Raw genomic sequence first — 25,258 nt, forward strand, 5'->3', positions numbered from 1 at the left:
GAGAGGATGCATGGGAACACACAGTGAGGGAATGCATGAGAAAACAGTGAGAGAACACACAGTGAGAGAACACAGTGAGAGAACACATAGAGAGAGGACGCATGGGAACACAGTGAGGGAATGCATGAGAACACAGTGAGAGAACACACAGAGAGAGAACGCACAGAGAGAGAACACTGAGAGGACGCATGGGAACACACAGTGAGGGATTGCATGAGAACACAGTGAGAGAACGCACAGTGAGAGAATGCACAGTGTGAGAACACACAGTGAGAGAACACACAGAGAGAGAACACACAGTGGGAGAACGCACAGAGAGAGAACACACAGTGAGAGAACACACAGTGAGAGAACACACACAGAGAGAACACACAGTGAGAGAACACACAGTGAGAGAACGCACAGAGAGAGAACACACAGTGAGAGAACACACAGTGAGAGAACACACACAGAGAGAACACACAGTGAGAGAACACACAGTGAGAGAACACACAGTGAGAGGACGCATGGGAACACACAGTGAGGGAATGCATGAGAACACAGTGAGAGAACACACAGTGAGAGAACACAGTGAGAGAACACATAGAGAGAGGACGCATGGGAACACAGTGAGGGAATGCATGAGAACACAGTGAGAGAACACACAGAGAGAGAACGCACAGAGAGAGAACACAGTGAGAGAACACACAGTGAGAGAACACACAGAGAGCACACAGTGAGAGAACACACAGTGAGAGAACGCACATTGAGAGAACGCACATTGAGAGAACGCACAGTGAGAGAACACAGTGAGAGAACACATAGAGAGAGGACGCATGGGAACACACAGTGAGGGATTGCATGAGAACACAGTGAGAGAACGCACAGTGTGAGAACACACAGTGAGAGAACGCACAGTGAGAGAACGCACAGAGAACGCACAGTGAGAGAACGCACAGTGAGGGAACGCACAGTGAGAGAACGCACAGTGAGAGAACGCACATTGAGAGAACGCACAGTGAGAGAACACAGTGAGAGAACACAGTGAGAGAACACATAGAGAGAGGACGCACAGTGAGAGAACGCACAGTGAGAGAACGCACAGTGAGAGAACGCACAGTGAGAGAACACACAGAAAGAGAACACACAGAAAGAGAACACACAGAAAGAGGACACACAGTGAGAGGACGCATGGGAACACACAGTAAGAGGACACACAGTGAGGGAACGCATGAGAACACACACAGCGAGGGACTGGAACACGCAGTGAGAGAACACACAGAGAGGGAGCACACAGAGACGGAGCACAGAAACACACAGAGGAAGAACCCACAGAGGGAACAGAGAGAGAGAGTGAGAGAGACAACACACAGAGAGGGAACACACAGAGAGGCAACACAGAAACACACAGTGAGGGAACACAGGAACACACAGTGAGGGAACACAGGAACACACAGTGAGGGAACACAGGAACACACAGTGAGGGAACACAGGAACACACAGTGAGGGGACACACAGGAACACACAGTGAGGGGACACACAGTAACACACAGTGAGAGAACGCGCAGGGAGGGAACGCACGGGGAGGGAACGCGCAGCGAGTAAAAAAACCACACAATGAGAAAATCCTGTGCACTGTGAATAACCAGAATGCAATGGGGAACAGAAGGATATAGAGGGGACACACCGGGAAACAGAGGGATATAGAGGGAGTCCACTGGGGAATACAGGAATTATAGAGGGAACTCAATGGGGAACAGACAGATATAGAGGGGACACACTAGGGAATAGAGGGGACACACTGAGGAACAGAGGGGCCAGGAACAAAGGGCCAGCAAAAGAGATAATCTGCTTCCAACAGGAAAAAAACATGATTCACTCCTTCAGGGGAGGGGGGAGAGAGTCAGCACCTTCAGGGGAGGGGGGAGAGAGTCAGCATCTTCAGGGGAGGGGGGAGAGTCAACACCTTCAGGGGAGGGGGGAGAGTCAACACCTTCAGGGGAGGGGGGAGAGTCAGCATCTTTAGGGGAGGGGGGAGAGTCTGCACCTTCAGGGGAGGGGGGAGAGTCAACACCTTCAGGGGAGGGGGGAGAGTCAACACCTTCAGGGGAGGGGGGAGAGTCAGCATCTTCAGGGGAGGGGGGAGAGAGTCAGCACCTTCAGGGGAGGGGGGGGAGAGTCAGCACCTTCAGGGGAGGGGGGAGAGAGTCAGCACCTTCAGGGGAGGGGGGAGTCAGCACCTTCAGGGGAGGGGGAAGAGTCAGCACCTTCAGGGGAGGGGGGAGAGAGTCAGCACCTTCAGGGGAGGGGGGAGAGAGTCAGCACCTTCAGGGGAGGGGGGAGAGAGTCAGCACCTTCAGGGGAGGGGGGGAAGAGAGTCAGCACCTTCAGGGGAGGGGGGAGTCAGCACCTTCAGGGGAGGGGGGAGAGAGTCAGCACCTTCAGGGGAGGGGGGAGAGAGTCAGCACCTTCAGGGGAGGGGGGAGAGAGTCAGCACCTTCAGGGGAGGGGGGAGAGAGTCAGCACCTTCAGGGGAGGGGGAAGAGAGTCAGCACCTTCAGGGGAGGGGGGAGAGAGTCAGCACCTTCAGGGGAGGGGGGAGTCAGCACCTTCAGGGGAGGGGGGAGAGAGCACCTTCAGGGGAGGGGGGAGAGAGTCAGCACCTTCAGGGGAGGGGGGAGAGAGTCAGCACCTTCAGGGGAGGGGGGAGAGAGTCAGCACCTTCAGGGGAGGGGGGGAGAGAGTCAGCACCTTCAGGGGAGGGGGGGAAGAGAGTCAGCACCTTCAGGGGAGGGGGGAGAGAGTCAGCACCTTCAGGGGAGGGGGGAGAGAGTCAGCATCTTCAGGGGAGGGGGGAGAGAGTCAGCACCTTCAGGGGAGGGGGGAGAGAGTCAGCACCTTCAGGGAGGGGGGGAGAGAGGGTCAGCACCTTCAGGAATACATCTGAAGCGGATGTGGAGCACGGATGGAGGGGATGTAGGACACGGATGGAGGGGATGTGGGACACGGATGGAGGGGATGTGGGACATGGATGGAGGGGATGTGGGACACGGATGGAGGGGATGTGGGACTCAATCACTGCACACATGGTACAATGGAGTGTGTGTGGGAATGGAGTGATTTGACACACAGATACAACAAACCTTGGATGGTGGCCAAGGGATTGTTGGCCATTAGCGAGGGGTTAATCCCATGGTTCATACCCAGCAATGAACTCCTGTAATCCAACCAAATAACAGGCATTCAGAACCTGCGCTCACCCGCACACATAATGATATAGGTGAGGGGGCGGGGCGGTGATAACTCAGAGAGCAACGACCCTTCAACTACCTGACACTGGCTCACCCCACAACACAAGCTCGCTCTCTAACTCACCTTCTCCCCCTCTCTCACCCTCTCTGCATCAATGTCTCCAACTCTCTCTACTTTGTCTCCATCCCTTCTCTCTCTTTCTCGCTCCTTTCTGTTTCTCTCCCCTTTCTCTCTCTCTCTCTCCCCTTTCTCTCTCCCTCTCCCCTTTCTCTCTCTCTCTCCCCTTTCTCTCTCTCTCTCTCCCTCCCCTTTCTCTCTCTCTCCTTTACAATAAGAACATAAGAAATAGGAGCAGGAGTAGGCCAAATGGCCCCTCGAGCCTGCTCCGCCATTTAATATGATCATGGCTGATCCGATCATGGTCTCAGGTCCACCTCCCTCCCTGCTCCCCATAACCGCTTAATCCCTTATGGGTTAAGAAACTGTCTATTTTGGTCTTAAATGTATTCAATGTCCCAGCTTCCACAGCTCTCTGAGGCAGCAAATTCCACAGATTTACAACCCTCAGAGAAGAAATTTCTCCTCATCTCAGTTTTAAATGGGCGGCCCCTTATTCTAAGATCATGCCCTCTAGTTCTAGTCTCCCCCATCAGTGGAAACATCCTCTCTGCATCCACCTTGACAAGCCCCCTCATAATCTTATACGTTTCGATAAGATCACCTCTCATTCTTCTGAATTCCAATGAGAAGAGGCCCAACCTCCTCAACCTTTCCTCATAAGTCAACCCCCTCATCCCCGGAATCAACCGAGTGAACCTTCTCTGAACTGCCTCCAAAGCAAGTATATCCTTTCGTAAATATGGAAACCAAAACTGCACGCAGTACTCCAGGAGTGGCCTCACCAATACCCTGTATAGCTGTAACAAGACTTCCCTGCTTTTATACTCCATCCCCTTTGCAATAAAGGCCAAGATTCCATTGGCCTTCCTGATCACTTGCTGTACCTGCATACTAACCTTTTGTGTTTCATGCACATTCACTTAGCCTGTCTATGTCCTTTTGCAGATTTTTTGTGTCCTCCTCACACATTGCTTTTCCTCCCATCTTTGTATCATCAGCAAACTTGGTTACGTTACACTCAGTCCCTTCTTCCAAGTCATTAATATAGATTGTAAATAATTGTGGTCCCAGCACTGATCCCTGCGGCACCCCACTAGTTACTGATTGCCAACCCGAGAATGAACCATTTATCCCGACTCTCTGTTTTCTGTTAGCTAGCCAATCCTCTATCCATGCTAATATATTATCCCCCAATCCCCTGAACTTTTATCTTGTGCAGCAACCCTTTATGTGGCACCTTGTCAAATGCCTTCTGGAAGTCCAAATACACCACTGAGTACCAAATATCTTATTTGTGATTGTGTTAAGTTCCCCCCCCGCCCCTATAGCCCCTTGACTATCCACTGTCGGAATACTGTTAGTGTCCTCTACCGTAAAGACTGATACAGAATATTTGTTCAGAGTTTCTGCCATCTCCATGTTCCCTATTACTAATTCTCCAGTCTCACCTTTAAGGGATCAACATTTACTTTAGCCACTCTTTTCCTTTTTATATACCTGTAGAAACTCTTCCTATCGGTTTTTATATTTTGTGTTAGTTTACTTTCATAGTCTATCTTCCCTTTCTTAATCATTTTTTTAGTCATTCTTTGCTGGCTTTTAAAAGCTTCCCAGTCTTCTGTCCTCCCACTAGTTTTGGCCACTTTGTATGCCCTTGTTTTTAATTGGATACCATCCTTTATTTCTTTAGTTAGCCACAGGTGGCTATCTTTTCTCTTACACTCTTTCCTCCTCACTGGAATATATTTTTCTTCAGTTGTGAAATATCTCCTAAAATGTACGCCACTGTGCATCAACTGTCCTACACTTAAATCTATTTTCCCAGTCCACTTTACCCAACTCTGCTCTCATACCTTCATAGTCTCCTTTATTTAAGCTTAGTACGCTGGTTTGAGATCCAACTTTCTCACCCTCCATCTGAATTTCTCAGTCTCTTTCTCCCCTTTCACTGCCTCTCTCTCTCTCTCTCTCTTTTCTCTGCCTCTCTCTCTCTGCCTCTCTCTCTCCTTTCTCTGCCTCTCTCTCTCTCTCCTTTCTCTGCCTCTCTCTCTCTCCTTTCTCTGCCTCTCTCTCTCTCTCCTTTCTCTGCCTCTCTCTCTCTCTCCTTTCTCTGCCTCTCTCTCTCTCTCTCTCTCCTTTCTCTGCCTCTCTCTCTCCTTTCTCTGCCTCTCACTCTCTCTCTCTCTCCTTTCTCTGCCTCTCTCTCTCTCTCCTTTCTCTGCCTCTCTCTCTCTCTCCTTTCTCTGCCTCTCTCTCTCTCTCCTTTCTCTGCCTCTCTCTCTCTCTTTTCACCGCTCCTCTCTCTCTCTCTCCTTTATCTGGCTCTCTCTCTCATTTCTCTGCCTCTCTCTCTATCCTTTCTCTGCCTCTCTCTCTATCCATTCTCTGCCTCTCTCTCTCCTTTCTCTGCCTCTCTCTCTCTCTCCTTTCTCTGCCTCTCTCCTTTCTCTGCCTCTCTCCTTTCTCTCTCTCTCTCCTTTCTCCGTCCCTCTCTCTCTCTCCTTTCTCCGCCCCTCTCTCCTTTCGCTCCGTCTCCCTCTGCTTTCTCTGTTTCCTTCTTCATTTTCTGTCGGCCTGTCCCTGCCTCTCCTTTCTCTTTCTCTCCCTCTTTTTCCTTGTGTCCCCTGCACTACCCCTCTCTCTGTGTTAGTCGCTGTGAGGATGGGATGGAGGGTGAGTGTTTGCGAGCTATGGAAGGCTCCGGTGGGTCCGTTGCACCCACTGTCAGATGACACTTACCCTGTGCTCGAGGTCAGGCCGGAGAGTGCCAGTGAATGGCTGCTGTTTGTGCTGTTGGGGGGTGGGGTGGGTGAGGTGTTCAGTGCCGAGAGTGAGCTTCCGGTTATCCCCGAAGTGTGCATCGCGCCAGCGGCAGACATCGTGGTCACTGCGAGGTGAATGGGTCATGGTCAAAAACATCTCTCAACGCAACAGTACAGCCCTCCCTGTACCATCCCTCCCTGTACCATCCCTCTCTGTACCATCCCTCCCTGTACCATCCCTCCCTGTACCATCCCACACCCTGTACCATCCCTCCCTGTACCATCCCACACCCTGTACCATCCCTCCCTGTACCATCCCTCCCTGTACCATCCCTCTCTGTACCATCCCTCTCTGTACCATCCCACACCCTGTACTATCCCTCCCTGTACCATCCCACACCCTGTACCATCCCTCCCTGTACCATCCCTCCCTGTACCATCCCTCTCTGTACCATCCCTCTCTGTACCATCCCACACCCTGTACCATCCCTCCCTGTACCATCCCACACCCTGTACCATCCCTCCCTGTACCATCCCACACCCTGTACCATCCCTCCCTGTACCATCCCACACCCTGTACCATCCCTCCCTGTACCATCCCTCCCTGTACCATCCCTCCCTGTACCATCCCTCCCTGTACCATCCCTCCCTGTACTATCCCTCCCTGTACCATCCCTCCCTGTACCATCCCACACCCTGTACCATCCCTCCCTGTACCATCCCTCCCTGTACCATCCCTCCCTGTACCATCCCTCCCTGTACCATCCCACACCCTGTACCATCCCTCACCCTGTACCATCCCTCCCTGTACCATCCCTCCCTGTACCATCCCTCCCTGTACCATCCCTCCCTGTACCATCCCTCCCTGTACCATCCCACACCCTGTACCATCCCTCACCCTGTACCATCCCTCCCTGTACCATCCCTCCCTGTACCATCCCACACCCTGTACCATCCCTCCCTGTACCATCCCTCCCTGTACCATCCCTCCCTGTACCATCCCACACCCTGTACCATCCCTCCCTGTACCATCCCTCCCTGTACCATCCCTCCCTGTACCATCCCTCCCTGTACCATCCCACACCCTGTACCATCCCTCCCTGTACCATCCCTCCCTGTACCATCCCTCCCTGTACCATCCCACACCCTGTACCATCCCTCCCTGTACCATCCCTCCCTGTACCATCCCTCCCTGTACCATCCCACACCCTGTACCATCCCTCCCTGTACCATCCCTCCCTGTACCATCCCACACCCTGTACCATCCCACACCCTGTACCATCCCACACCCTGTACCATCCCACACCCTGTACCATCCCTCCCTGTACCATCCCACACCCTGTACCATCCCTCCCTGTACCATCCCACACCCTGTACCATCCCACACCCTGTACCATCCCTCCCTGTACCATCCCTCCCTGTACCATCCCTCCCTGTACCATCCCTCCCTGTACCATCCCACACCCTGTACCATCCCTCCCTGTACCATCACTCCCTGTACCATCCCTCCCTGTACCAGTCCCTCTCCCTGTACCATCCCTCCCTGTACCATCCCTCCCTGTACCATCCCTCCCTGTACCATCCCTCCCTGTACCAGTCCCTCTCCCTGTACCAGTCCCAGACTGCTGCAGAGTTAACCCTTTCCTTTACCTGTTGTGCTGAGGCTGTTTGTGCCCTGTGACACCGAGAGATTCAAACTTGTCGGCTGTGGAGAGACCTGATTGAGAGGGAATTAGGGATCAAAGGTTAGAGATGACATTTTTAAAAAACTCGGGATGTTGCGAGGGGTGAGTCTATCCTCGTGCCAGCCAAGGGAGGCAGAAGTCAATATAGTGCCGAGAGATATTACTCAACAGGGGTAACTGCATCAGAATCAATGAGTAATAACAGGTTGTTGAGAAAGTGTGTGCCTGGATACATATCTTTCTATCCCGTTCGCCCGTCAGCCCTGTGCTCGCTGACTGACAGTGACTCACTTCCAGAAACACCTTGATTTTAAAATTCTCATCCTTGTGTTCAAATCCCTCCATGGCCTCGCCCCTCATATCTCAGTAAACTCCTCCAGCCCAACAACCCTCCGAGATGTCTGTGCTCCTCCATTTCTGGCCTCTTGAGCATCCCTGATTTTAATCGCTCAACTATTGGTGGCCGTGTCTTCAGCTGCCTGGGCCCCAAGCTCTGCAACGCCCTCCCTAAACCTCTCCGCCTCTCTACCTCTTTCCTCCTTTAAGACACTCCTTAAAAGCTATCTCTTTGACCAAGCTTTTGGTCGCCTGCTCTAATAGCTCCTTCTTTGGTACTTTTAGCCTGATACTTGCTCATTTGAAGCAATTTGGGATATTTTACTGTGTTAAAGGCATTATAAAATGCAAGTTATTACTGCTAGACTCGGCTCCCTGCACTATCCCTTACTTAATGGCCAACGTTCCTTCAATTCCATTCCCGCATTGGTGCTACTTCATAGAATGTGCAGCAGGCCATTCGGCCCAACTGATCCATGCCGGTGTTTCTACTCCACACGAGCCTCATAGAACATAAGAAACAGGAGCAGGAGTAGGCCATACGACCCCTCGAGCCTGCTCCGCCATTTAATATGGTCATGGCTGATCCAATCATGGACTTAGGCCCACTTCCCCGCCCACTCCCCATAACCCCTTATCCCCTTATCGGTTAAGAAACTGTCTATTTCTGTCTTAAATGTATTCAATGTCCCAGCTTCCACAGCTCTCCGAGGCAGCGAATTCCACAGATCCACAACCCTCAGAGAATAAATTCCTCCTCATCTCAGTTTTAAATGGGCGGCTCCTTATTCTAAGATCATGCCCCCTAGTTCTAGTCTCCCCCATCAGTGGAAACATCCTCTCTGCATCCACCTTGTCGAGCCCCCTCATAATCTTGTACATTTCGATAAGATCACCTCTCATTCTTCTGAATTCCAATGAGTAGAGGCCCAACCTACTCAACCTTTCCTCATAAGTCAACCCCCTCATCCCCGGAATCAACCGAGTGAACCTTCTCTGAACTGCCTCCAAAGCAAGTATTACCTTTCGTAAATATGGAAACGAAAATTGCACGCAGTATTCCAGGTGTGGCCTCACCAATACCCTGTACAACTGTAACAAGACTTCCCTGCTTTAATACTCCATCCCCTTTGCAATAAAGGCAAAGATTCCATTGGCCTTCCTGATCACTTGCTGTACCTGCATACTAACCTTTTGTGTTTCATGTACCAGGACCTCCAGGTCCCGCTGTACTGCGGCACTGTGCAATCTTTCTCCATTTAAATAATAACTTGCTCTTCAATTTTTTTTTCTGCCGAAGTGCATAACCTCACACTTTCCAACATTATACCCCATCTGCCAAATTTTTGCCCACTCACTTAGCCTGTCTATGTCCTTTTGCAGATTTTTTGTGTTCTCCTCACACATTGCTTTTCCTCCCATCTTTGTATCGTCAGCAAACTTGGCTACATTACACTCGGTCCCTTCTTCCAAGTCGTTAAAATAGATTGTAAATAGTTGGGGTCCCAGCACTGATCCCTGCGGCACCCCACTAGTCACTGATTGCCAACCCGAGAATGAACCATTTATCCCGACTCCCTGTTTTCTGACCTCGCACCCTTCTACATCCAACCCCATCAGCATATCCTTCTGTTCCTTTCTCCATCGACTCACTCACTCTCTGGGACAGTAACTCTCTCACTCTCTGGCTCTGTAATCACGCTCTGATGCCTGTACTCACCATGTGAGTGCTGTAGATGGATGGTTTGCTATGTGTGTGCACCGACACCCCACTGTTGCTGGCTGGATTGATTCGTTTTTCTTTCTGTCTCCGGTTGCAGAACCAGACTCGAATCACCTCCTTCTCCATGGTCAGCTGGTCCGCAATCAGCTGAATCTCCTCCGAGGTCGGCTTCTGATTCTGTCAGGACACAGACAGCCCCGTCACACTCTACCATCACACCCGACCCCATCACACAGTCCCCGGTATACCGTGTCCCACCACAGGGACAGTGACTGGGGGCGGGGTCATGGTTTTCGCAGTGACTGGGGCCTGGGCCCTGGTTTCGGGCAGTGACTGGGGGCCTGGGCCTTGGTTTCAGGCAGTGACTGGGGCCTGGGCCCTGGTTTCGGGCAGTGACTGGGGCCTGGGCCTTGGTTTCAGGCAGTGACTGGGGCCTGGGCCCTGGTTTCGGGCAGTGACTGGGGCCTGGGCCCTGGTTTCAGGCAGTGACTGGGGCCTGGGCCCTGGTTTCGGGCAGTGACTGGGGGCCTGGGCCTTGGTTTCAGGCAGTGACTGGGGCCTGGGCCCTGGTTTCGGGCAGTGACTGGGGCCTGGGCCTTGGTTTCGGGCAGTGACCGGGGCCTGGGCCCTGGTTTCGGGCAGTGACTGGGGCCTGGGCCCTGGTTTCGGGCAGTGACTGAGGCCTGGGCCCTGGTTCCATGCAGTGACTGGGGCCTGGGCCCTGGTTCGAGGCAGTGACTGGACCCTGGCTTTCACTCACACACCGTTACCTGTCAAGTATTTGTATTATTTACCGCGAGGAAGCTCTTCTCTAAGGCCACTCGGACATTGGTCTCGATGCTTGTTCGCTTTTTCCTCCTGCGCCCTCCCATTCCCTCTATGCCAAGTGGAGGACTGCTCAGTGCATTCGGGCTGGGCAGCGTGGAGTCCGCTGACATGTTTTCTAAAGAAAGAAGGGAGAAACGTAAGGGAGGTGCACACAATTCACAACTCCCCCTCACCCTTCACTCAACACCCCTCACTCAACAACTCTTCACTCAACTCCTTCATCTCTTCACCCTTGACTCAACACTCTTCACCCAAGTCCCCCTCAACTGAATCTCCCTCACCCAACTCCACCTCACCCAACACCTCTCACCCGACTCCCCCTCACCCCTCTCCCGACTCCCCCAACTCCTCCTCACCCACATCCCCTCAACCAAATCCCCCTCACTCCTCACCAGACTCCCCCTCACCCAACTCCTTCACCCAACAGCCCTCACCCAAATGCCCCTCACCCAACTCTCAGTCACCTCACACCCCCTCACCCCACACCCCAACTCCCCCTCACCCCACTCTCCCTCACCTCACACCCCCTCACCCCACACCCCAACCTTCCCTCACTCCACTCTCCCTCACCCTACACCCCAACTCCCCCTCACCCTCACCTCATACCCCCTCACCCCACACCCCAACCTTCCCTCACTCCACTCTCCCTCACCCTACACCCCAACTCCGCCTCACCCCACTCTCCCTCACCTCATACCCCCTCACCCCACACCCCAACTCCCCCTCACCCCACTCTCCCTCACCTCACACCCCCTCACCCCACACCCCAACTCCCCCTCACCCCACTCTCCCTCACCTCACACCCCCTCACCCCACACCCCAACCTTCCCTCACTCCACTCTCCCTCACCCTACACCCCAACTCCCCCTCACCCCACTCTCCCTCACCTCATACCCTCTCACCCCACACCCCAACCTTCCCTCACTCCACTCTCCCTCACCCTACACCCCAACTCCCCCTCACCCAACTCTCCGTCACCTCACACCCCCTCACCCCACACCCCAACTCCCCCTCACCCCAACTCCCCCTCACCCCACTCTCCCTCACCCCACACCCCAAATCCCCCTTCGCCGCATTTTTCACCATAACCCGACGCGATGAACTCCAGGAGGATTTGAGAACAACCCTCCTTGGATATGGGGGTGCTGCCACAGGTCTGGATGATTGAAAATGTTACACCCCTGTTCAAAAAAAAAAAAAGGGGGAGTGGGATAATGCGGGTTAACCACAGGCCGCTCAGCCCTACGGCAGTGGTGGTAAAACTACAAGGGCTGGGTTTTTAGCTTTTAGGATTTCGGGGCGCTAATGATGGCGGGGCCGCCTTGATACCGCCTGGGAAAAGGTTGCACCTCAGTCAGCAAAATTGGGCAGCTGGGCCCTGAGTGTGGAGGGCCGGGGGCGGCGGGGGGGGGGGTGTGTAGTGCTAAGTGAGACGTTGCACACCACTTTAAGAGCGCGAGGCAGGCTGAGCATGCGAAAATCCCGAGCTAAACAGCTGGCCTCGGAGCGCTCTGAGAGGGGCCTGGGGAGAAAACAAAAAGAGCTGGAAAAAGCCGGCCAAAAACATTCCCAAAATATATCTCATGCCACCAGTACGGTAATTGTAATAAAAACCCAATCACACTGACCGGAGGTCGACATTCGTTACCTCACTGCACAGGTCGGACTGCCCGCTCTCACAGGCGGTCCCAGCAGGGGGTACGACGGAGCGCGACGGGTCAGGCAGGAGGCAAATAAAAATCGAGCCGGTGTCGCAACCAGGGGGCATTGCACTCGCCTCTCCTGGCCGGGGGGGGGGGGGCCGGGGGGGGGGTGTGATGCTCCGCGCCTCGCCAAAACCGGCCCCGAAAACCCTGGCGCGGCACTGGAAAATGGCCGCCCTGCTGGAGGAGCTCACCGCTGCCTCTCCCGGGGCGAAAACAGCAGCAACAACGAGCTGAGAGTCCATCGTCAAGGGCAAAGTGAATTCTCACTTGGAGAAGCACAGCTTGATGAGGGTCACTCAGATGTGTTAAAGACAAACCGTGTCTGACTAACCGGACTGGGTTCTTTGGTGAAGCAACACAGAGGGCTGGTGAAGGTGATGCAGTAGATGAACGTATGGACTTTCAAAAGGCGTTTGGTGAAGTACCATGCAACAGACTTATTCGGGAAATCAAAGTCGCTGGGACGGTGCTAACTTCTCCTTGTTGGCTGGCGCCGCTGTGATGGTAATACTGGCAGGGAGTCAAATATGGCCAGGGTGAGCTCCTGGATTCGCTTTGATCGCCCGGATGGGTCGGAGAAGAATTTTCCAGGATTCCCCCCCCCCTCCCCCCCCCCCCCCCCCCCACAAAATGGCCAGGGTTTTTAACCTGTGTAGAATGTTTCAGTCTAAGGGGTGTTTGCAGTGGTGCAGGGCAGACTAGTGAGGGAAGGTTGGGGTGTGGGGTGAGGGGGTGTGAGGTGACTGAGAGTTGGGTGAGGGGGAGTTGGGGTGTGGGGTGAGGGGGTGTGAGGTGACTGAGAGTTGGGTGAGGGGGAGTTGGGGTGTGGGGTGAGGGGGTGTGAGGTGACTGAGAGTTGGGTGAGGGGGAGTTGGGGTGTGGGGTGAGGGGGTGTGAGGTGACTGAGAGTTGGGGTGTGGGGTGAGGGGGTGTGAGGTGACTGAGAGTTGGGTGAGGGGGAGTTGGGGTGTGGGGTGAGGGGGTGTGAGGTGACTGAGAGTTGGGTGAGGGGGAGTTGGGGTGTGGGGTGAGGGGGTGTGAGGTGACTGAGAGTTGGGTGAGGGGGAGTTGGGGTGTGGGGTGAGGGGGTGTGAGGTGACTGAGAGTTGGGTGAGGGGTGTTGAGTGAGGGGCATTTGGGTGAGGGTTGTTGGGTGAAGGAGTTGGGTGCTCTTTACCTTTCCGCCATTGTTCATAGATTTATCTGTAACCTTCAGTGCGGCTCTTTGTCAGCCGGCGCGGACACAATGGGCCAAAATGGCCTCCTTTTGCGCTGTAGATTTCTATGTTTCTTAGAGCAGAGACGGCGAAGAGGAGATTTGATCGAGGTGTTTGAAATCGTGACGGGTTTAGATTGAGTAAATAAAGAGAAACGGTTTGCAATGGCCGAAGGGTCTATGACCAGGGGGCACAGATTGGCAAAAGGTGATTGGCAAAAGAACCAGAGGCGACATGAGTAAACCTGTTTTATGCAGCGATTTGGCACTGCCTGGTAGGCTTGGTGGATATAGGTTGAATAGTAACCTTCAAAAGGAAATTGGGTAAGTACTTGAAGGAGAAAAAAAAAAATCGCAGGCTTTTGGGGAAGTGTATGCACCCGGATCCGTCCAGCGAGGAAGCGCGTAGAGTTTTGTGGGAGGACCTGCCGAAGGTCAGCCCGGAGGGCGGTGAAAATCTGGAAGCTCCGCTAAGCCTGGCGGAGCTGACCGGTGCCCTCGACCGGCTCTCGAGGGGAAAAGCCCCGGGGCTGGACGGGCTGACCGTGGAGTTCCACAGGGCGTTCTGGGACGTCCTGGGGGGCGACTACGCGCAGGTCCTGAGGGAAAGTCTGGCGACCGGGGAGATGCCCCTCTCTTGGCGCAGGGCAGTCATCATCCTGCTGCCTAAGAAGGGCGATCTCCGCCTCCTTAAGAACTGGCGCCCGGTCTCCCTCCTCAGCACGGACTACAAAATCTTCGCCAGGGCGATGTCTGCTCGCCTTGGCGCCGTGCTGGACCACATGATCCACCCCGACCAGTCCTACACGGTCCCGGGCCGGACAATCCACGATAACATCCATCTGGTCCGGGACCTCATCCATTATTCCCAGGAGGCTGGTCTGTCGGTCGCCTTCCTATCTCTCGACCAAGAGAAGGCGTTCGACAGGGTGGATCACGACTATCTGCTCGGAACTCTGCGCGCTTTCGGGTTCGGGACGCATTTCGTCGCCCGGATCCGACTTTTGTACGCCGCCGCGGAGTGTCTGATAAAGGTTAACGGGTCCTTGACGGCGCCCCTTCGCTTTGGGAGAGGGGTGCGCCAGGGATGCCCCATGTCCGGCCAGTTATACGCCGTTTGCGTGGAGCCTTTCCTGCGCCTCTTGCGGACGAGGTTGACGGGACTGGCTCTGCAAGGGCCGGGCGTGGAGGTCGTCCTCTCGGCTTACGCCGATGACGTGCTCCTCGCGGTAGAGGATCCCGCTGACCTGCGGAGGATGCGTGAGTGCCAGGAGATTTACTCGGCCGCGTCCTCCGCCAGGATCAACTGGGAGAAATGTTCCGGACTCCTGGTGGGTCAGTGGCGGGTGGACTCCCTGCCGGAGGAGCTCAGGCCTTTTGCCTGGAGCACGACCCATCTCCTCTATCTGGGAGTCTACCTTAGCCCCAACGAGGGAGCCTGGCCGGCGAACTGGCAGGAGCTGGAGGCCAAGGTCGCCGCTCGCCTAGGGCGCTGGACAGGACTGCTCCGAGTGCTGTCCTACAGGGGTCGAGCGCTAGTCATAAACCAGCTGGTGGCCGCCATGCTGTGGTACCGGCTGGTCACTTTGACCCCTCCCCCTGCGTTTGTCGCCAAGATACAGAAGAAGCTGGTGGACTTCTTCTGGAACAACAGGAAGCACTGGGTCTCTGCTGCGGTCTTGAGTCTCCTGCTTAGGGAGGGCGGTCAGTCGTTGGTGTGCGTCAGCACCCAGCTCGCGACTTTCCGTCTTCAGACCCTGCAGAGATACCTTTACGTCGAGCCCCCTCCTAGGTGGTGTGCTCTGGCGAGGTATTTCTTCCGCCAGCAGCTCGACCTCAATTATGACACGCAGCTCCTGTTTGTGAGTGTGGGGGGCGTCAGGACCGCCCTCCGGGAGCTGCCTGTCTTTTACAAGGAACTCACCAGGGTCTGGAACAAAGTCTCCACCAAGTGCAGCTCTCCACCGGCTGGAGTGGCGGCCGTCCTGCAGGAGCCGCTGCTCGGGAATCCGTACCTCCACGACCGAGGTTTCAGGTGGCGGTCGGACGAGAGGGCTGTGGCTGGTGAGGTGACCAGGGTCAGGGACCTGCTCGATGGCGGAGGAGCGGGCTGGATGGCGCCAGACACGCTGGCTCGGCGCCTAAATTCTGCCAACGTCCGCCGCGCGGCCGATGCCATCGAGTCGCTAAAAACAGCTCTGGGCCCCGACTCCGTTAGGTGCATCGAGGAGGCTCAAGCACGTGGGGAGATCCCGTCCGAACTGACCCCCATCCGGACGGAATTCCTCATCGGCGCCAAACACCGGAACCTCCCTCGGGGGCCGGCGCCTCACAACTTGAGCCGCCTCGGGGAAATCCCCTCCGTGCCTTTCAGTTCCACGCGGAGGGGTTTCCTGTACGGGCTGCCCCTGCACACTCTCAACTTTGCCATCCTCGCCTGCCGTCCGGACACGCCATGGCGTACCATCTTGCTGTCCGGAGGAGGCGGGGGTCCCCGATGGAGGGCACTCGACGCGGGAGTCCTCCCACTATTCATCGGGGACTTGGCCTGGAGGGTGGTGCACGGAGCTGTGCCGTGCAATATATTTTTAAGCCGGTTCACGGGCTCCAAGGCCGCCTGCAATTTCTGCGGTCTGGAGGAGTCCGTGTTCCATGTTTTTACGGAATGTGCGAGGTTGCAGCCCCTGTTTTATTATTTAAAGGGGCTGCTCCTCAAATTCTGGCTGCACTTCAGTCCCACACTCCTGATCTTTGGGCACCCTTTGCGAAGGGGAGCGGGTAGGTCCGAGGGCCTCCTCGTAGGACTGCTCCTGGGCCTGGCCAAGGGTGCTATCAGCCGGTCCAGGCAGCGGGCGGTCGAGGGGGTCGTTCAACCTGACTGCCTGCCTCTCTTCCGCTCTTACCTCCGGTCCAGGGTGTCCTTGGAGATGGAGCACGCGGTGTCCACCGGTACGCTCGCGGCCTTCCGCGAGAGGTGGGCACCGGAGGGACTGGAGTGCATCATCACCCCCGGCAAACAAATTTTAATTTGATTTGATATGTTTTAAAGTTTAATTTGTTTTATTGCCGGGTTTTAGTGTCCCCTCCCTTTTAGCCAGGGGGCACATGTATATATTTGTGGTTTTAGTGCCCAAAAAAAAAGGGCACTTGAAAAGTGTTTGGAGTGTCCCTTGCCTTTAATCGGGCGACACTTGAACTAACTGTTTAATTTGTTTTGCAACAAAAGAGTTGTAGAACTGTTGAGTTGTGAGTGGCTTCGCCAGTCATGTGATGTTCACAAGACTCAATAAAACCCCAGCCAGTTGGGTTCGGGGGATCCACGATGGGGCAGGTGGTTGTGAGCCTGGTGGAGGACCTGGTAATGTGCGGTGTGTTTGTTAAATATTTGCTGCTAAACCAACTAGGTCTTAATAGCAATGTGTTGCTATGCATTCTTAAGCAAAGAACCCATGTTTACAAGCAGTGGGACTAACTGGATTGCTCCTCAAAAGAGCCGACGCAGATTCGATGGGCCGAATGGCCTCCTTCTGTGCTGTACGATGAGGAATTTGAGATGATCATGATTTTAAAAAAAGGACCATGTTGAAAAGTCAGAGTTGAAGGATCAGAGGTCACATACCTGCATCATTCAGCCATTTCTCTAGTAAGGGTTTCAGTTTGCACATGTTCTTAAAGCTGAGGTTGAGGGCCTCAAAACGGGAGATTGTCGTCTGGCTGAAGTCATTGCCGTAAAGCTTCCCCATCGCCAGCCCGACATCGCCCTGCAGACACACAGCATCATCATCATCGTCACAGGCGGTCCTCGAACGAGGATGACTTGCTTCCACAGGAGTCCTGAACTCCAAGTGAGGGGTGAAAGATGCCTGTGGGTGGATTTTATTAACGTGTGGTGACCGTTACACACCAGCCGCCACACGGGCTTTGCTGAGCTAGGCCTTTATCCAGTGGCAAGGGTGAACCAGGACGACTGGAGACCAGCTCTGCTGCACGGACCTAGAGCGTACACGTATCGCAGAGTGGGCTGGGCCCGTGCTGCCCCTGGGCCCTCGGCTCTTCTGAGCCACACAGCACACCCAGAGTAACAGGCTGGGTTACAGTGCCGGAGTGACAGGCTGGGTTACAGGCCCGGAGTGACAGGCTGGGTTACAGGCCCGGAGTGACAGGCTGGGTTACAGTCCCGGAGTAACAGGCTGGGTTACAGGCCCGGAGTGACAGGCTGGGTTACAGTCCCGGAGTGACAGGCTGGGTTACAGACCCGGAGTGACAGGCTGGGTTACAGTCCCGGAGTGACAGGCTGGGTTACAGGCCCGGAGTGACAGGCTGGGTTACAGTCCCGGAGTAACAGGCTGGGTTACAGGCCCGGAGTGACAGGCTGGGTTACAGTCCCGGAGTGACAGGCTGGGTTACAGACCCGGAGTGACAGGCTGGGTTACAGTCCCGGAGTGACAGGCTGGGTTACAGGCCCGGAGTGACAGGCTGGGTTACAGTCCAGGAGTGACAGGCTGGGTTACAGTCCAGGAGTGACAGGCTGGGTTACAGACCCGGAGTGACAGGCTGGGTTACAGGCCCGGAGTGACAGGCTGGGTTACAGGCCCGGAGTGACAGGCTGGGTTACAGGCCCGGAGTGACAGGCTGGGTTACAGGCCCGGAGTGACAGGCTGGGTTACAGGCCCGGAGTGACAGGCTGGGTTACAGACCCGGAGTGACAGGCTGGGTTACAGACCCGGAGTGACAGGCTGGCTTACAGGTCCCGGAGTGACAGGCTGGGTTACAGGCCTGGAGTGACAGGCTGGGTTACAGGTCCCGGAGTGACAGGCTGGGTTACAGACCCGGAGTGACAGGCTGGGTTACAGACTCGGAGTGACAGGCTGGGTTACAGACCCGGAGAGACAGGCTGGGTTACAGACCCAGAGTGACAGGCTGGGTTACAGGTCCCGGAGTGACAGGCTGGGTTACAGGCTGCAATACAGACCCGGAGTGACAGGCTGGGTTACACACCCGGAGTGACAGGCTGGGTTACATTCCAGGAGTGACAGGCTGGGTTACAGACCCGGAGTGACAGGCTGGGTTACAGGCCCGGAGTGACAGGCTGGGTTACAGACCCGGCGTGACAGGCTGGGTTACACACCCGGAGTGACAGGCTGGGTTACATTCCAGGAGTGACAGGCTGGGTTACAGACCCGGAGTGACAGGCTGGGTTACAGGCCCGGAGTGACAGGCTGGGTTACAGGTCCCGGAGTGACAGGCTGGGTTACAGACCCGGAGTGACAGGCTGGGTTACAGACTCGGAGTGACAGGCTGGGTTACAGACCCGGAGAGACAGGCTGGGTTACAGACCCAGAGTGACAGGCTGGGTTACAGGTCCCGGAGTGACAGGCTGGGTTACAGGCTGCAATACAGACCCGGAGTGACAGGCTGGGTTACACACCCGGAGTGACAGGCTGGGTTACATTCCAGGAGTGACAGGCTGGGTTACAAACCCGGAGTGACAGGCTGGGTTACAGGCCCGGAGTGACAGGCTGGGTTACAGACCCGGCGTGACAGGCTGGGTTACACACCCGGAGTGACAGGCTGGGTTACATTCCAGGAGTGACAGGCTGGGTTACAGACCCGGAGTGACAGGCTGGGTTACAGGCCCGGAGTGACAGGCTGGGTTACAGACCCGGCGTGACAGACTGGGTTACACACCCGGAGTGACAGGCTGGGTTACAGACCCGGAGTGACAGGCTGGGTTACAGGCCCGGAGTGACAGGCTGCGATACAGACCCGGAGTGACAGGCTGGGTTACAGTCCAGGAGTGACAGGCTGGGTTACAGACCCGTAGTGACAGGCTGGGTTACAGACCCGGAGCGACAGGCTGGGTTACAGGTCCCGGAGTGACAGGCTGGGTTACAGGCCCGGAGTGACAGGCTGGGTTACAGACCCGGAGTGACAGGCTGGGTTACAGACCCGGAGTGACAGGCTGGGTTACAGGCCCGGAGTGACAGGCTGGGTTACAGACCCGGCGTGACAGACTGGGTTACAGACCCGGAGTGACAGGCTGGGTTACAGACCCGGAGTGACAGGCTGGGTTACAGGCCCGGAGTGACAGGCTGCGATACAGACCCGGAGTGACAGGCTGGGTTACAGTCCAGGAGTGACAGGCTGGGTTACAGACCCGGAGTGACAGGCTGGGTTACAGGTCCCGGAGTGACAGGCTGGGTTACAGACCCGGAGTGACAGGCTGGGTTACAGGTCCCAGAGTGACAGGCTGGGTTACAGTCCCGGAGTGACAGGCTGGGTTACAGGTCCCGGAGTGACAGGCTGGGTTACAGGCCCGGAGTGACAGGCTGGGTTACAGACCCGGAGTGACAGGCTGGGTTACAGACCCGGAGTGACAGGCTGGGTTACAGACCCGGAGTGACAGGCTGGGTTACAGGTCCCGGAGTGACAGGCTGGGTTACAGACCCGGAGTGACAGGCTGGGTTACAGACCCGGAGTGACAGGCTGGGTTACAGACCCGGAGTGACAGGCTGGGTTACAGACCCGGAGTGACAGGCTGGGTTACAGTCCCGGAGTGACAGGCTGGGTTACAGACCCGGAGTGACAGGCTGGGTTACAGTCCCGGAGTGACAGGCTGGGTTACAGGCCCGGAGTGACAGGCTGGGTTACAGTCCCGGAGTAACAGGCTGGGTTACAGGCCCGGAGTGACAGGCTGGGTTACAGTCCCGGAGTGACAGGCTGGGTTACAGACCCGGAGTGACAGGCTGGGTTACAGGCCCGGAGTGACAGGCTGGGTTACAGGCCCGGAGTGACAGGCTGGGTTACAGTCCAGGAGTGACAGGCTGGGTTACAGTCCAGGAGTGACAGGCTGGGTTACAGACCCGGAGTGACAGGCTGGGTTACAGGCCCGGAGTGACAGGCTGGGTTACAGGCCCGGAGTGACAGGCTGGGTTACAGGCCCGGAGTGACAGGCTGGGTTACAGGCCCGGAGTGACAGGCTGGGTTACAGACCCGGAGTGACAGGCTGGGTTACAGACCCGGAGTGACAGGCTGGCTTACAGGTCCCGGAGTGACAGGCTGGGTTACAGGCCTGGAGTGACAGGCTGGGTTACAGGTCCCGGAGTGACAGGCTGGGTTACAGACCCGGAGTGACAGGCTGGGTTACAGACTCGGAGTGACAGGCTGGGTTACAGACCCGGAGAGACAGGCTGGGTTACAGACCCAGAGTGACAGGCTGGGTTACAGGTCCCGGAGTGACAGGCTGGGTTACAGGCTGCAATACAGACCCGGAGTGACAGGCTGGGTTACATTCCAGGAGTGACAGGCTGGGTTACAGACCCGGAGTGACAGGCTGGGTTACAGGCCCGGAGTGACAGGCTGGGTTACAGACCCGGCGTGACAGGCTGGGTTACACACCCGGAGTGACAGGCTGGGTTACATTCCAGGAGTGACAGGCTGGGTTACAGACCCGGAGTGACAGGCTGGGTTACAGGCCCGGAGTGACAGGCTGGGTTACAGGCCCGGAGTGACAGGCTGGGTTACAGACCCGGCGTGACAGACTGGGTTACACACCCGGAGTGACAGGCTGGGTTACAGACCCGGAGTGACAGGCTGGGTTACAGGCCCGGAGTGACAGGCTGCGATACAGACCCGGAGTGACAGGCTGGGTTACAGTCCAGGAGTGACAGGCTGGGTTACAGACCCGTAGTGACAGGCTGGGTTACAGACCCGGAGCGACAGGCTGGGTTACAGGCCCGGAGTGACAGGCTGGGTTACAGGTCCCGGAGTGACAGGCTGGGTTACAGGCCCGGAGTGACAGGCTGGGTTACAGACCCGGAGTGACAGGCTGGGTTACAGACCCGGAGTGACAGGCTGGGTTACAGGCCCGGAGTGACAGGCTGGGTTACAGACCCGGCGTGACAGACTGGGTTACAGACCCGGAGTGACAGGCTGGGTTACAGACCCAGAGTGACAGGCTGGGTTACAGGCCCGGAGTGACAGGCTGCGATACAGACCCGGAGTGACAGGCTGGGTTACAGTCCAGGAGTGACAGGCTGGGTTACAGACCCGGAGTGACAGGCTGGGTTACAGGTCCCGGAGTGACAGGCTGGGTTACAGACCCGGAGTGACAGGCTGGGTTACAGACCCGGAGTGACAGGCTGGGTTACAGGTCCCAGAGTGACAGGCTGGGTTACAGTCCCGGAGTGACAGGCTGGGTTACAGGTCCCGGAGTGACAGGCTGGGTTACAGGCCCGGAGTGACAGGCTGGGTTACAGACCCGGAGTGACAGGCTGGGTTACAGACCCGGAGTGACAGGCTGGGTTACAGACCCGGAGTGACAGGCTGGGTTACAGGTCCCGGAGTGACAGGCTGGGTTACAGACCCGGAGTGACAGGCTGGGTTACAGACCCGGAGTGACAGGCTGGGTTACAGACCCGGAGTGACAGGCTGGGTTACAGACCCGGAGTGACAGGCTGGGTTACAGACCCGGAGTGACAGGCTGGGTTACAGGCCCGGAGTGACAGGCTGGGTTACAGACCCGGCGTGACAGACTGGGTTACAGACCCGGAGTGACAGGCTGGGTTACAGACCCGGAGTGACAGGCTGGGTTACAGGCCCGGAGTGACAGGCTGCGATACAGACCCGGAGTGACAGGCTGGGTTACAGTCCAGGAGTGACAGGCTGGGTTACAGACCCGGAGTGACAGGCTGGGTTACAGGTCCCGAGTGACAGGCTGGGTTACAGACCCGGAGTGACAGGCTGGGTTACAGGTCCCAGAGTGACAGGCTGGGTTACAGTCCCGGAGTGACAGGCTGGGTTACAGGTCCCGGAGTGACAGGCTGGGTTACAGGCCCGGAGTGACAGGCTGGGTTACAGACCCGGAGTGACAGGCTGGGTTACAGACCCGGAGTGACAGGCTGGGTTACAGACCCGGAGTGACAGGCTGGGTTACAGGTCCCGGAGTGACAGGCTGGGTTACAGACCCGGAGTGACAGGCTGGGTTACAGACCCGGAGTGACAGGCTGGGTTACAGACCCGGAGTGACAGGCTGGGTTACAGACCCGGAGTGACAGGCTGGGTTACAGGTCCCGGAGTGACAGGCTGGGTTACAGGTCCCGGAGTGACAGGCTAGGTTACAGACCCGGAGTGACAGGCTGGTTACAGGGCAAACTCAATATACCCGGCCCAGTTACAGGACAGACTGACCGTTCCCGGCCCAGTTACAGGACAGACTGACCGTTCCCGGCCCAGTTACAGGACAGACTGACCGTTCCCGGCCCAGTTACAGCACTGACCCACCTCATTACGTTACCCACATGGCACTACCTCTGGCCAGCCAGCATTGAGCACCTTACCTGGGTGAAGCCCAGCTTGATGCGCCGCTGTTTGAAGGTGCGAGCGAACTGCTCCAGCTCCTCCAGGTCGCTGGGCTCCTCGGGGTGTGATGGGGCCTCCACACCTTTGGTTGTCTGTGAGTGGGGGAGTCCCTGCAGGTGAGGCTCATGGGCTAAGGACCCGGGGAGGCCTGGCCGGGTCACTGCCTGCAACACAAGAGTCAGATTCACACATTAAAGAATATTATGGGCTGTCCTAGTGAGGTGACACAACCTACAGCTCCTCCACCAAGACAGGGTCCCCTCTCAGCAAATGGTGTCGGTGTCAAGAGAGGCGTCTCCGTAATACAGTTCCATCACTCACACACACTACGCCTCTCTGCAATCCACCTCTCCATCCCCTCTCACTCCCATTTCTTACCCTCTCTCTCTCCTTCCCCTTCCCTCTCTTTCCCATGCCTGCCCCTCTGTCCCTCCCCCTTCCCTCTCACACCCCTTCCCCTCCCCCTCACTCTCCAACGCCCTCTCTTTCCCATGCCCTACCCCCTCTCTCTCCCCCATGTCCTCCCCTCTCTCTCTCCCTCCCCCCACTCACTCTCCCCATGCCCTCCCCTCTCTCTCCCTCCCCTCGCTCACTTTCCCTCATGCCCTCCCCTCTCCCTCCCCTCCCCTCGCTCACTCTCCCCATGCCCTCCCCTCTCTCTCCCTCCCCCCACTCACTCTCCCCATGCCCTCCCCTCTCTCTCTCCCTCCCCTTGCTCACTCTCCCTCATGCCCTCCCCTCTCGCTCTCTCCCCTCACTCACTCTCCCCATTCCCTCCCCTCTCTCTCCCTCCCCCCACTCACTCACTCTCCCTCATGCCCTCCCCTCTCTCTCCCTCCCCATTCCCTCCCCTCTCTCTCTCTCCCTCATGCCCTCCTCTCTCTCTCCCTCACTCACTTTCCCTCATGCCCTCCCCTCTCTCTCCCTCCCCCCATTCCCTCCCCTCTCTCTCCCTCCCCCCACTCACTCTCCCCCATGCCTTCCCCTCTCTATCATGCCTTCTGTCCCTCTCTCCCTCCTACCTTCATGCCTCTTCCCAATACAGAGAATTTACTGCACAGAAACAGGCCATTCGGCCCAACAGATCCATGTCGGGGTTTATGCTCCACTCGAGCCCCCTCCCTCTTCATCTCACCCCATCAACATATCCTTCTATCCCTTTCTCCCTCATGTAGTTATCCAGCTTCCCCTTAAATACATCGATACTACTCGCTTCAACCACTCCTTGTGGGAGCGAGTTCCACATTCTCACCACTCTCTGGGGAAAGGATGTTTCTCCTGAATTCCCTATTGGATTTCGATTTCTTGGTGACTGTATTATCTTTATGGCCCCTAGTTTAACCTCCCCCACAAGTGGAAACATCTTCCCTATGTCTACTCTATCAAACACCTTCAGAGTTTTAAAGCTCTCTATCAGATCACCCCTCAGCCTTCTCTTTGCTGGAGAAAAGAGCCCCAGCCAGTTCAATCTTTCACGTTGGTTCTGGTATCATCATTGTAAATATTTATTTGCAACTTTTCCAGTGCCTCTATATCCTTTACATAATATGGAGACCATAACTGTACGCAGTACTCCAAACTGTGGTCTAACAAAGGTTTGATACAAGTTTGACATAACTTCTCTGCTTTTCAATTCTATCCCTCTAGAATGAAACCCCAGTGCCTGTGTCTGTACTTGTAGCGATTTGTTTATCTGTACCCCGAGATCCCTTTGCTCCTTGACCCCATTTAGATACTATTTTCCAGGGAGCATACGGCTTCCTCATTCTTCTGACCAAAATGCACCACACTTATTGATATTGAAATTAATTTGACGATTACACGCCCGTTCTGCAAGCTTATTAACGCCTTTCTGTGTTTTGCCGCAGTCCTCCTCTGTATTAGTTATCCCTCCCAATTTGATGTCATCCGCAAATTTTGAACTTGTACTTCCGATTCCCGAGTCCAAATCAATTGTCAACTGCAAACAACAGTGGTCCCAGCATCCATCCTTGTGGAACACCACTTGCCAGTCTGAATAACTACCATGATCCCCTACTCTCTCTCTCTTTTCTCTTTTGTAGCCAGCTTGCGTTCCATTCTGCTACTTGTCCCCTGACTCCACATGCTCTGGCCTTGTTCATCAGTCTACCTTATTGAAGGCCTTTGGAAAAGCCAAATAGATAACATCTACTGCAGTACCCTTGTCTACCCTTTCTGTTGTTTCTTCAAAGAATTCAATAGATTGGTCAAGCATGACCGTCTCTTTTGAAATCCATGCTTGTTTATTACATATTGGAGTAAGGAATCCA

At 55.8% G+C, this 25,258-nt stretch overlaps 1 protein-coding gene across 1 annotated transcript in view; it reads right to left on the reverse strand.

The window, feature by feature from the left end:
• Positions 1 to 25,258, reverse strand: part of LOC139250291 (POU domain, class 2, transcription factor 2-like) — a 108,433-nt gene that overhangs the window by 13,100 nt on the left and 70,075 nt on the right. The window contains exons 6-11 of the mRNA XM_070872780.1: positions 22,946 to 23,131; positions 17,227 to 17,368; positions 10,652 to 10,800; positions 9,855 to 10,034; positions 7,764 to 7,830; positions 6,091 to 6,238 (exon numbers count right to left, since the gene is read on the reverse strand). Of these exons, the coding sequence (XP_070728881.1) occupies positions 6,091 to 6,238; positions 7,764 to 7,830; positions 9,855 to 10,034; positions 10,652 to 10,800; positions 17,227 to 17,368; positions 22,946 to 23,131 (872 nt within the window). The remainder of the gene's footprint in view (positions 1 to 6,090; positions 6,239 to 7,763; positions 7,831 to 9,854; positions 10,035 to 10,651; positions 10,801 to 17,226; positions 17,369 to 22,945; positions 23,132 to 25,258) is intronic.

The sequence above is a fragment of the Pristiophorus japonicus genome, unplaced genomic scaffold (genome assembly GCF_044704955.1).
Source record: "Pristiophorus japonicus isolate sPriJap1 unplaced genomic scaffold, sPriJap1.hap1 HAP1_SCAFFOLD_366, whole genome shotgun sequence".
Classification (NCBI taxonomy): domain Eukaryota; kingdom Metazoa; phylum Chordata; class Chondrichthyes; family Pristiophoridae; genus Pristiophorus; species Pristiophorus japonicus.